At 45.2% G+C, this 12825-nt stretch overlaps 1 protein-coding gene across 19 annotated transcripts in view; it reads left to right on the top strand.

Moving 5' to 3' along the window:
• P4HA2 (prolyl 4-hydroxylase subunit alpha 2) overlaps positions 1-12192 on the top strand; it is a 39010-nt gene extending 26818 nt beyond the window's left edge. For 13 of the 19 annotated variants that reach the window (XM_058278277.2, XM_058278204.2, XM_071209874.1 and 10 more), the window contains 7 exons: positions 275-345; positions 544-643; positions 4283-4336; positions 4878-4943; positions 6659-6727; positions 7301-7397; positions 11713-12192. In XM_058278277.2, coding sequence (XP_058134260.1) covers positions 275-345; positions 544-643; positions 4283-4336; positions 4878-4943; positions 6659-6727; positions 7301-7397; positions 11713-11783 — 528 coding nt within the window. In that variant the 3' untranslated portion in view covers positions 11784-12192. Of the gene's footprint in view, positions 1-274; positions 346-543; positions 644-3430; positions 4337-4768; positions 4944-6658; positions 6728-7300; positions 7398-11712 lie in introns of all 19 variants that reach the window. The other 6 variants (XM_071209886.1, XM_058278298.1, XM_058278293.1 and 3 more) reach the window with 3 other exon arrangements.
• Positions 12193-12825: the final 633 nt, after the last annotated feature.

Below are 12825 nucleotides of genomic sequence, written 5' to 3'. Positions count from 1 at the left end.
GCAGACTCCGTAGGCATAATTTTGCAGGTGGCATGGACCTGTAGGAGTAGGGCTGGGCAGTCACTGAGCAGGGTAGTGGCAGGGTTTGGCAGCAGAGCAGGAATTGGGACTTGAGACACCTGCACTGGCCTGGCTTGCAGGACACGGGGCCTTGGCTAAGACCACTGCCTGCAAAGCTGCTTCTCACTGGGCTGGCTGGCATATCTGGTCCCAGTGTTCTCTAGGAAAATGTTCAAAGTGAAGAAGGGTAAATCTGCCTTTTCCTTCCTCCCAGCTTGCACGAGCCACTGTGCGTGATCCCAAGACAGGTGTCCTCACTGTTGCCAGCTACCGGGTTTCTAAAAGGTAAGCAAAGATGGTAGTGGTGGTGGTAGTTGGTCGCTGGCTTAAGCCCCAGCCCCGAGGGAGGATGGCCTGGCCTGGCCTGATTGCTGGTACCTCCTCATCCTCTTGCTGTACTCACCCTGTGCTGCCTGGGGAGAGAACTCAGGACCTCATCCACGCCTGCCCCACCTTCCTTTTCTCTGCCTTCTTGTGGCCCAGCTCCTGGCTAGAGGAGAACGATGACCCTGTTGTGGCTCAAGTGAATCGTCGGATGGAGCATATCACAGGGCTGACAGTAAAGACTGCAGAACTGTTGCAGGTACGTCTGGTCCCTGGTTTCCCTGGGGTTTTGGGAAGGGGGTATCAAGCTAAGTCATTTGTGGGGATGCCCCAGACCAGGCCTTAGGAAGCTTGCCTGACAAACTGCACAGTCCTATGAATGTAGAGTGACCTCACATTGGGAAGCCAGAATTAAGCACGCTTTCCAGTATTCAGCCATTAGCATTTAAGAAATGTTGATTGAGCATCTACTATGTGCCTTAGTATCCTGCTAGGTAGGAGCTAGGGATCAGTGATGGGCATGACAAGCTTATTCATGTCTTCTTGACTACAGAAGCTGAACTCCTGAGTTGTTCCAGGGATACCTCTAAGAGAGCTATAAATACCTTCAAAGGTTGTGGTCTGAATCACAGTTAAATGCACTTGGAGATAAAGTGTTCTGGAACACATTGGTAGGAGAAGTAAGGGGCCTGGACCAGTTGGCTGGTGAAGGTGGAGTGTCCTTGTCAAAATTCTTCCTGTGGAACCCTGTCTTTATTTCAATGGTCAGGAAGTTCTGAGTCAAACTCCTAATGTATATTCTGGATATTGAGTTCAAATCAGCACTGGCTCTGCTTTCTTCTGAACATTGGAACTTCTGAGTTCTCTTGTAAAAATGACCTGAGATGCTGCCAGGCTAGGCTCATTGGTGTCCATCCAGAGTCCCCTGGATCCATCTGTGTAGCCAGAGTATTTAAGGCCAGCAGACTTCATCTTTAGGCTTCACATTTGGATCTCATCAGCCATAAATCTCATTAGAACTTTGAATGGAAGATCATTGGGAAAGATTCTCTGAACTTTTGCCTGGACACACCCAAGCATATCTGCACATTTATGTTTTCCAGTAGCTGCGTCAGCAATCAGAAAACCGATTTTGAAGGTCATCTTATGGATTTGTATGAGGTCCATCAAAGTTTTCAAAAGCACACTGATTACCCTGCAGTCTTGTGAAAATTTTGCAGTCTTTGCAGTTCAACTCAACTTAGCAGTCTCTAATTTTTAAATAAATTCTGCAAACAAGCAAATTGGGTTGCCATTTGTCTCATATGTGTGAGAATACAACAAAATTCAAGAGGGATAGAGCTCTCCAAACACTAGGTACATCTCTGTTGGCATTATCATGATTCATGTCTTTTTGGAGCAGATTATTTTGGTTTTGTTTTTTAAAGACATTTGCCACTGCTTCCTCACCAGAGCTGGCATTAGGACTCTAGTGGACATGACAGACGGCAACAGTCTTCTTGGATTGACTGATCCCATTCCTTGAATTAAGGGGCTGAAAAGAGGGGACAAGACTTGTGCCTCATTTCCTCCCTGGCTTGCTTCCCAGCTGCACTCTTGCCTCACACTCACCCATGGAAGACAGCGGCGTCACGCCATGGACTAGCTCCTCTGCTCAACCCTGGCTTCATCCTGCTGGTCTCTTGTCATGTTGTAGCTGAATCGCCTGGGATCTGAATGCCAGCACACTTAGTGGAGGGGCTGTTACAGCCAGAGCTTTCCTGGGAGACCCAGACCTCAGCTGGCAGGTGGCCGAGACACTATTTTTGTTTGTGTTCTTCCTCTGGGATCTGTCTTGACATTTCTCACACCAGCAGTGCTGAAAGCTTTGATCTTTTATGGTCTGGGGAACAGGAACCTAGATTTCAGCACCTGTCTCTAAGTGTTTGCTCCGCATGGACTGCTGGTAGTGTGAGAAATGCCTAACCACCAGAAACAGCCTTCTCATTAGGCTCCCTTTGGAGCTTCTGGGAAAGAACTGGTTTTTCTGCACTCTAACAGCTAGCCAATGTGTTTGCTATAGGCCATTTGGAAGAAAAGGGCAATTGAGACTTTCTTGTGGATTGGATAAGTACCTGTCTGGTAGAGGAAGAGAAGCTATGCTGCTGGAATTCTCTAAGGTTGAAGACTTCTGGCTCAGCCTCAAGGAAGAGATTTCTAAGCATTTTTTCTGCCTTCACTCTGGCCCCTGCATCAGCATCATAAATACCGATATCTTTTAAATGACGACTCTCTACTCTTGTAACACATCTAAAGATTGAAATGAATGCCGCATAGGGACCGGTTCTGATGTTCAGTTGCCTGTTATAAGAGGTGTGTATCTGTGTATCTGCGAACTTGAGTATGCCCAGGTGATGAATCTGATAGCTACAAAATTAGAAGTTCCCAGCACCTTTGCATTATTGGAGACAGGATTAAATAGTGTAGGTACACTGCGCCAGCACCATGATCAAATGTGTTTCCCAAACTGTTGAAAGATGAGCCAGCTATAGCAAAGCAGACTTTTACCTGGAACCTGAAAGTTTAAGCACTCTATCCATAGGTGTACGTGTTAGAAAAAGCAGTCATCCTCTGCAACTCCAGCAACAAGCAGTGATTGAATTTTCCTGAGTATATTGGCACATTAGTCACAGTCATGTTTAAAATTTTCTTCATGTTCTCAACTAGAATGGATCCAAAGAAAAGGTCCATTTGTATAGCTTTTACACAAACACGTCATCAACTGCTTCAGCACTTCATTCCTTAGATGAGCCTCCAATCTTAGGGCCACTGGCCAAACCAGGCATCCTTGTGCTGGTGTGTGACAAGATTTTCATATTTTAGTTGCAGGAATCTTAAAGGCTAAAGCAGCAGATGAGCGCATACCAAAATTTTTGTTTTTGTAGACTAAAATCATACTGCCCAAATTTTGCACTTTATTGCATTTGGCAAGTATTGTTTGTGGTCTACCCAGAGGATTTCCTCTTTTGTAAAGTCCACCCTCCCTTTCTCTCCCACATGTCTGTAGATCTCCATTAATGCCAACATCACAGCATCTCTCACTTGACTGCTGGAATCTCCAAGAAGAATATACAAAAATACCAACTTTTCTGAGGAAGGGCCTGAGCCCCAAAGGTTTTTAGGGTTTCAGTAAGATATAGTAATCAACTGTTTCCAGATGGACATTGATATTGTTGGTGCCCCTTGATCCACCAGCTTCCATCAGATTCTGCACTTCATCTTGAACATTGTCATTCATTCTATCCACTGAAGTAAAAATAGCCATTTTGAATGAGGATTTACATTTGGTGTTAAAATTATTCACAAAGGCGTTTAAAATTTCCACTCGAATTAATGAGACCTGGTAGTTGCTGGAGCTGAGGTGGCCCAGGTCTTACTCCAGGTCTGGCAAGGAACAGTTCCTTGGGCACAGTGGCAGGAGCAGTACCAGGCACCGAGCAGCTCGCACACTAGTGTGAAAAATATGCCAATATTGAGTTTGTTGTTGACTTTCTTCTCGATCATGTTTTATTGTTTCCCAAAGAAACAGGGCCCAGTCAGGGCCTGCCTCAAGAAGGGTTCCCTCTGCTGCCATCTGAAGGGCTGGGAGCTTCTCCACAGTGGCCGTCTGCAGGTTGTCTGTCTCGTCCTGTTAGGGAAACCACATTTGTGCTGCAACTTTACTCTTGGACACAACTGCAGACATGTTTACAATGTTTATTCTGCCTGTGCTGACAAGACATGGCTCTTCTCCACCTTGGAGGGGATACCCTTGGGGGTTCTAGTTTCTGTAGGCCTGGGGAGATGGTATCCCTAAGAGGTGGGCTTTTTAAGGGCTGTTCATGCTGCTGACAAAGTCAAATGTGCTGTTTCTTGCCAGGTTGCTAATTATGGAATGGGAGGACAGTATGAGCCACACTTTGACTTCTCTAGGGTAAGGCCCAAATCACAGATGCTTCCAAAGAACCCTACTCCAACTGGTTTGAGAAGGCTGGAGCTTCTAGAAGCACTTCAGCCTCCAGATCAGGCCCCACTGCCTCTCTAGGATAAACCCCTTATTACTGGTAAAGTTCAGATCTGGAACCTTAGGGCCTGAGGAGTCCAGCAAGTTTGGCTGATTCTCCTGGTCCAGTGCCATATCACTCTTTGCTCTGACTCTGAAGCAAAGGACCTTGCTAGATCTTTGTGAAGACTGTTCCTGCTTCCTTCCCCCTACCCTTGCAAGGGTTTCCTTTGCAGCCTTGGCCTGTGTTCCAGGCTGATTTGTGAAACACACTGATTACCTTCCTCTGACCCTTTGGCCCTGTCCTGTGGGTGGTGGGTGAAAGCAGTTGCAAACTTGGGTGAAAGTTGTTGTCTGTTGCAGCGACCTTTTGACAGCGGCCTCAAAACGGAGGGAAATAGGTTAGCGACGTTTCTTAACTATGTAAGTATTGGGTCCAGACCCACCTGTTCACTCTCACTTAATTTTATAGAACCATGAGCAAGATGTTTTCAAGCATTTAGGGACGGGGAATCGTGTGGCCACGTTCTTAAACTACGTGAGTATGACGTGTGCAGAGTGTGGGCCCTACAGGGACTCTGGGTTCAGAGTGCTCTCTTATATCCCACCCTGCCTGGGCTGATACCACCAGCCTTGGCTAATGGCTAGACCGTTCTGGCCCTCAGCACCCTTGTTGGCTAGAATAGAGAGAGCTGGCCTCTGTTCCCACCCATGCATCCCCTCCTTGCCCAGAGCTTTCACATCCCTGGCTCCTTTCTCATAGGCCCAGTACTAGTCTGGATTTCAGGATGGGTGCCTTGGCGTGTTCCTTCCTGGCAGCAGAGTGAGGAGACAGTTGTGAGGTGCTCTTATAGGAAAGCCTTTGTTTCCCCCAGATTCTGTGGTATACCTCCACCTGCTGTTTTTGTTTCTTCCATAGGACTTTGAGTTTACTTCACATGAGGAACAGTTCCCTCTCTAAACAAGCACAGAGCCTGTCTAATGTCTAATTAGAAAGGCGTCCATGTGTAATTTTTCCCTTCAGTCTTTTAGGTTTTTATTGTGTGGTTATTTACTGGGTTCTGTGCTGTGAACATGCTGGTAAGCGGGACATTTGTGGTATCTCTTGCAGAGCTTAATGTCTAATCTGGAAGACTTACTTTAAACATTTAGTTGCTATGGTGACATGTTTCCATGAAGAAGTAGTGCAGGGAGCTTTTGGAGACCAGGATTGGAGTTCAGAGAAGACCTTCCTTGGGAAGTGAAATGTTAGTTCGCTCCTGAAGTTTAAGTGGAAATTAGCTGGTGGAATATCGTTTCTGGCAGAGGAGAAAGTGTATGGAGGCCTGGATGAGGGAAGGAGCTTGGGATGTCGGAAAAATTTAGAAAAGGCTAGTGTGGCCCAGGGGCATGCCCTCCTAGATGTCTGGAAGGAGAGGCTGGTGGAACTGACAGGGCCTTGGGGTTCCCGAAAAGTCTGGATTTGATCCTCTGGGTCATGGGAAGCAATAGAGAGTTTTCATCTTATTCATTGAAGGGTATGTTAAGTACCCTTCCCTCTGTCTGGTTTGTGTCCTATGGAAATATGTTTTAGCTCCAAATTTTATTACATTATAGGTAAAAATTGAAGAGGGCCAGATGAGAAAAGTGGTACTTTGGGCATGAGTTGGAATATGCTCTGTGGATCCAAGTGAAACCTCATTCCTGTGGAACTTGTGTTGCATTTAGTTTAGGCCTCACTGTGGGAGAAAGCAGGACACAAAGCCCTACTTGCCCACCCATATGGCCCTAGGGAAGTTGCTGTTCTGAGAAGGTGAACTCTGATTACAGAGTAGCCAGTTCTTAGAGGCAGGGAAACATCTGTGCAGGCCACAGATGGTGTAGATAGCAGACAGCCCCTGGTCAGGGCAATTCACTGGGCAAGGCCCAGGGTAGATGGGGATTCAAGAAGTAGGGGTTGGGACAGGCATTTCTGAGTATAGATTCAGATTGTTCCCTTCTGAGGACAGCAGGATGTGGGGTCTCCTGAAGGCCTACAGCTCTTGGCATGGAACCTGTCCTCGTGAACCACATGGAGTAAGCAGGTTTTGGGGAGGGTAGGGCCTGGGAAGAGCCTTTCTTGGCTGACGGGTTGGCCAAGCCTCTGAGAAGTACCACTCATGCTCTCTTTGACACAGAGGAGGGTGATCTGTATACCTTGTCATGTTCTTTTTGGTTGAATTACCCCGAGAACCTTGGGGCTGAAGGGCCAAACTCTATGCCTTATATTCCCAGATGAGTGATGTAGAAGCTGGTGGTGCCACTGTCTTCCCTGATCTGGGGGCTGCAATTTGGCCTAAGAAGGTAAGTTCTGGTCCTTGTGGGTCAGAGATTAAAGCAGGGCTCAGACCTTGTCCATGCCCCATTCCCATTTCCTCGCCTGCTTGACTGTCATTGTAATGGGCCTCAGCCAATCCTGCCTGGCCTCTGACCATGTAGTCCCAGCTTCCATCTGGGGAGAAGGGTGGGAAGTTTCTTTGGGAGCAGGTGGGTTTCCAAATGTCCACCCCACCATGAAGGGTGGGTGCTGTCTCAGGGAACTCCTCTGTCACTGGGGTCCCAGAGTCCTGTCCCCCTGTCCGTAGGGAAGTGAGGGTGCTTCCAATCAGGGATGGGGCACTGGGACTCTGGGGTCAGGTCCTAGAGCCCATGTGGAGCTGGGGTGGTGAGTGTGTTGTGTGTTGAGAGAAAGATTCTGCCTGAGCAAAAACAAATCCCAGACTCCTACACAAGGCATCTTTGTTAGAGCTCAGAAAATGTGTCCTAAGGGAATAAATTCCTTCTGTCTGTCAGTGGTACCTTCCAGGGACTCCCTCCCATCTTTTCCCCTCAAGCCCAGTCTCTGAGGTTGTGTTCAGACAGGCTGTCTCTTTCCAGGGCACAGCCGTGTTCTGGTACAACCTCCTGCGGAGTGGGGAAGGCGACTACCGGACAAGACATGCTGCCTGCCCCGTGCTTGTGGGCTGCAAGTGGGGTGAGTGCCTGAGGGGTGGTCCTGGCCTTGGTGGCCTCAGCCTGGGCTTTGGTGATCGGCCTTGCACCCTGAGCTGGGAGACAGCTGCAAATTTGTACGGGCCAAGACTGTCTCCCTTTATGATGCTTTTTCTGCCACCCTGCCATGTAGCTGTCCAGTCAGCTGGTTATGTGCCAAGATAGGTGGTTGGGAACACCCTTAGAGATGCCCAAGGAGCCGAGGGAGCCTGAGGAGAAACAGCTGCATAAGCACCATGAGTGCAGGATGACTTTCCAGAGGAGGGAACTCTGGCAGGGATTCCCAGGGAGCAGTGGGGGACAGAAGAAAAGGGAACGGGTTATGCCAGGCAAGCAGAACCCCATGGAACAAGGCACAGATTGAAACCAGCATCACAGGTGGGGATGGGGAGCTGGCTGCCTTTGTCACTTGAATAAGGGGAGCCCTATGGCACAGAGGTCAAGAGATTAGGCTTGAGGCTGAGTCTACACTGCAAAGGCTGAGCAGCTTGAGCCTTATCCTCGAAGCGTCTGTGGTGAGCCATGGAGAGGCTTCAACCAGGATGTGACAGGAAGTGATGTGTAAAGAAATGAGTTGTATAACCCTCTTGAAAAATTTAGGGGATGACTAGTGATAGGTACACAGAAAATTAAACAAAATGAAAAAGAATAAGGCAATTTCTGACATCAGGGAAAAGTTTGTACAGGAAAAGAATTTGCTTGATGGCTCAAGTATGAGCAACAGTTGTGTGATCATAATAATGTAAACACTGAATATTAATATACCCAAATTTTGTGATAAGTATGTGTGTATTAGGAGTGGTTTATAAAAGAATTCCAAAATTGAAAGTCAAGAAATAGCACTACAAACATATCACTTAGAAAAATAAGGTAAATATCAAAAGAAACAACTAAAAGAGTTGAAAATCCCCTGGGAATGTGGATGGGGATAAGGAAGGAGATTGCTGTTTTTCACTATAAACTTGTAGATCAATTTGATTTTTCAACTAAGTACATGTACTTTAAAAAAAGTAAAAGTCGAATTGCATTTTAAAAGCTATAGCTAATAATGGCAAGTGGTGTTTCATAGCTTCCAATACACACCGTGACGTAGGTTTTCCCTTCTCCCAAGTCTCACTGTTGCCCGGGGCAACAGCTGACTGGTCTGGGAAGAGAAGCATCTGTGGACAGTTTAGGGCTCCGAAAATCCCTGTCCTACCCGGAAGTGTCATATGGCATGTCATGGGGTCATGACGGAAGGGTGAGAATAGCCTGTGCCCCCATCCTGCCCAGAGGGCGCCCATTTTCGACCTGCGTTACGAAGTAAGGAACTGTATCCAACAATCCAAATTTACTGTATCCAACAATTCAGATATGGCAGAAGTAAAGTCAATGTTCCAGGAAGTCCTTCCAAAACAAGGGCAGTTGTCTGTGGAAGATGTAACCATGATGGTACTTTGTAAACCCAAACTTTTACCTTTAAAATCTCTGACTCTGGAAAAACTGGAGAAAATGCAGAAAGCGGCACAGGATACAGTTCACCAACAAGAAATGGTAGAGAAGGAACAGCAGCAGCAAATAACCAAATTAATGATTTAGCCTGTCCATGAACATCCCATCTATTTAGTAATAACTAGAAAATAATCTGCATCTGTATGCTGAAAGTAGTATTTGTTAATGAAACCCATAGTATGCATATAAACAATACAAAAATATCCAAGATTAATGAAACCTATATTGTTCATTTTTAAATTTTGGGTTGTACTGAACACAAAACCTTTGAACCACATTTTATGGCTTGTTTACCCATGTGTTTAAAATTGCAAATTAAATTACTGTTCAGTATTCATTGCTATCAGTTTTATGTGTAATGTTCTCAGGCACAAGAAGTACAACTTTCTGTATACAGATCATTACACCTTTATTAAAAAACTGCACTTGATACATTCTCATCTTGTATAAGGTGCTAATACTGGACTTTTGTTATCTAACATAATTATTTTACCAATTTTATGTGTCATATGTTTAAAGCTATCTTGCCAATCCTACCAATGACAAATTGTTTCTTGAACAAATTTGATTTTTAAGAAACCCTCACCTATTTCTGTATTTTTAGTTATACTAATTTTTTTTTTTAGGAGATACTGGGGGTTGAACCCAGGACCTCGTACATGGGAAGCAGGCACTGAATCACTGAGCTACATCTGCTCCCTAATGAGAGTTGGTATTTTTGTTTCTAGGAGGTACCAGGGAATGAATACAGGGACCTCATACATGGGAAGCAGGCACTCAACCACTTGATCTGCATCGGCTCCCCTGTACTAATTTTCCCCTCCCTGCTGTTTTTGCTATGTCTGTTTGCTGTGTGATCTTCTGTATCTGTTTCTCTTTTTGTCTTTTCATCTTTCTCCTCTAAGGATTCACAAGGATTGGATCCTGGGGACCTCTAATGTGCAGAGAGGTTCCCTGTCAATTGTGCCACCTTAGGTCCTGGTTTCTGCTGTGCTTTACCTTGACTCTCCCCTTCATCTCTTTTGTTGAATCATGATCTTGCTGCATGACTCACTTGCACGGCACTGGCTCACCATGCAGGCACTCATGTGGGCACTCTGCTCACCATGCGTGGGCACTCACGTGGGCACTCAGCTCGCCATGAGGGCACTTGGTTCGCTGTGTGGGCACGTGGCTCACCACACTGGCACTTGAGTGGGCACTCGGCTTACCACATGGGCTCTCAGTTCACTGCGTGGGCACCCACATGGGCACTCGGCTTGCCATGCAAGCACGCTTTCTCTTCTTTTACACCATGAGGCCCCAGGGATCAAACCTAGGTCCTCCCATGTGGTAAGCAGAGGCCCCATCACTTGAGCCATATCTGCTTCCCCTATACTAACTTCTAAAACTTGAATAATGTGGCTACCTTTATCTTCCAGGTATCAAACAATTAAAATCCTAAAAATGGTTGTATAATTGTAAGCCACAGTAATGTAGACTTTAAGAGCTCATGAGGTAAATTTGAAGGTTGAGTTTGGAGATTTACTTCTAAAAGGCTCTACCTGAGCCTGTAATATTCCTAAGAATACCTTGATCAATTCTAAATAGGATTCTAGATTGGTTTGCTGTAGTCATTAATATGCAATTTAAATTCACACAGGCCTTGAGGCCTTGCTAAGTTAAATTAGGCTCTACAGGTGAGAGGTTAGAAATGTGACCATCCTTTAGATAGATGTTATATATTCATAGCTAGTATTTTTCATTTTTCAGGCACTGGTAAATGTAAAAAGTAGAGTTTTTGAAGAATAATTTTTTATAACACCAACGTTAGTTGGTAATAGACTTTAAGAATGATAAAATTTTTAAAATTTCATTAAGCTCTAGATAAGATCAGTAAACATCTTACATGCATTTTCCCCAATATAATATTAAAATAATATATTTAACTATTGTACTTTTGACTTAAATACTTGCAAGGAACAAGCTTATATTCACTTGATTCAAATGTGCTTCTTTATGATTCAAAATTTGCTGTATAAAATGACAGTTTAAAAGTTTTTTAAAAGACCTAAAATAAATGTATTTCCAATAAAGAATCAAAAAAAAATTTTTTTAAAGCTCTATGACTTCAGAAATGCATTAAAATGTATTTATTTTTATTCATCATGAAAGTGTGTGTGTGAGGAAGAAAATCATGGTACTTGTGTACTGGAGACAGGGAAGTTGAGGAGACAGACAGTGCTAGCACCGGCTCTGCTGCTCTGGTACCCGCAGCATGCAGACTGGATGTGCTGGTGCACGCCCCTGAGGTAGATGGCCCAAGCCCTCCACAGCCCTGACAGTCTTCCTCATCCTCTCCTGCCTCTCAGTTCCCATCTGCCACATTTAGCAATATCAAGCTTCTTGGGGTCTTTGGCATGTACTGGGGTCGCTCCTTCAGGTATTTCTCATCCTGTACCACTTCCTGGGCTTCTTTGGTGTGGGAACCACCTTGGCATGGCCATCTTCTTCCCAGGGTAGCAGCGCCTGTGCAGCGTCATGTCCGAGCACTGGAGTCTCCTTTTCTCCCACCTGGCTGGAAGCCCCTTACCTCTGTTACCACGGCATCTGCTTACCTGGACCTCGTGTGCCTGGCAGAATTATTTTCAAGTATCTGTTTACCTGACTATCTTCCTCACCAGCTCATGATCAACTTGCTGTCTGAGACCATGTCTTACTCATGTCTGATTCCCAGGCCCTAATACAGGGGTTATCATGAAGGGGTCATCAGTTTTGTTTTTTAAGGGATCTAGTAGAATTGTAACATGCTTTCATTCTGTTCACAGTCTCCAATAAATGGTTCCATGAACGAGGACAGGAATTCTTGCGGCCTTGTGGATCCACAGAAGTTGACTGACATCCTCTGCTGCCCTCCCCCTTGGCCCCACAGCTCGTGCTGTCTTCAAATTCAGCGTGACAGACACCTTTGTGTTTTCTGCCGCAATCAGGCAGGTCTTTGGAAGAGTGTTTGGAGCAGAGGAAGAGCAGACTGGGGAAGGTCCTGGGGGGTCCTCTTCCTTGCTGACTAGGCCAGCCTCTCTGGTCAGCCTGTGCCATCTCTGGCCCTCAAGGCCAGAGTTGGAGTGGCTGCAGCATAGGCAGCCTGTCCAGCGCCTAGCAAGTTGCCTGGTACCTCAGATGTTTTAAGTGTGGGATGTCTCAGTGAACCAAAGTTCTGATACCTTGTTTACATGATTGTTTTTATGGTATTTCTATGAGTTGTGGCTTTAACCAAAAAATAAAATGTCCCTGCCAAAAGCCTTAAAGAGCCTTATTTAGAGTATTTTTTTAAAGACTGGGTTGCTTTGACCAAATTCACCATTTCCTGTGTATCATCTCTGTGTAGGCAGAGTCCGAATAATGAATGCTTTAGCAGAAGGAACCCCAGTTTTGGGTTCTAGACTTGGTTTCAATACTTTCTGTCTCCTCTGAGCTTGAATGTGCTTTTCTGGAAAGTGAGGCCCCTGTGCCTCCCAGAAAACATAGTAGGTATGTTTATGATTGTGATGCTGTTATAATTTGAAATGTCTTATTTTTAAATCATGAGATATATACACAGAATTGTGCATGACAGACCACAAACACCCATGCCACCACCATCCAGGTTAGTAAGAGAACATTTATTTTCAAGTCAACACTCAGGAACCTCTTGTAAGCTCCTGGATCACATTTCCTTCCTTGCCCCCAGTTCCCTGGAGATGACCATGTCTGCTTATTTGTGATAGTTATTCCTTTGCTTTTATTTATAATTTGCCATCTGTGTATAAAGCCATAAAAAAGTAAGTATTTTGTTTTTCCTGATTTGGACTTCCTATAAATGGAATCAGAGTATGTATTGTGGGTGTATGGCTTCTTTTGTTCAACATTATAATTTTAAGATACAACCATAGTGTGTAGCT

This window comes from Dasypus novemcinctus, chromosome 2 (assembly GCF_030445035.2).
Source record: "Dasypus novemcinctus isolate mDasNov1 chromosome 2, mDasNov1.1.hap2, whole genome shotgun sequence".
Lineage (NCBI taxonomy): Eukaryota > Metazoa > Chordata > Mammalia > Cingulata > Dasypodidae > Dasypus > Dasypus novemcinctus.
The sequence above is the reverse complement of the archived record's forward strand: the minus strand, read 5'-3'. Positions and strand labels throughout refer to the sequence as shown.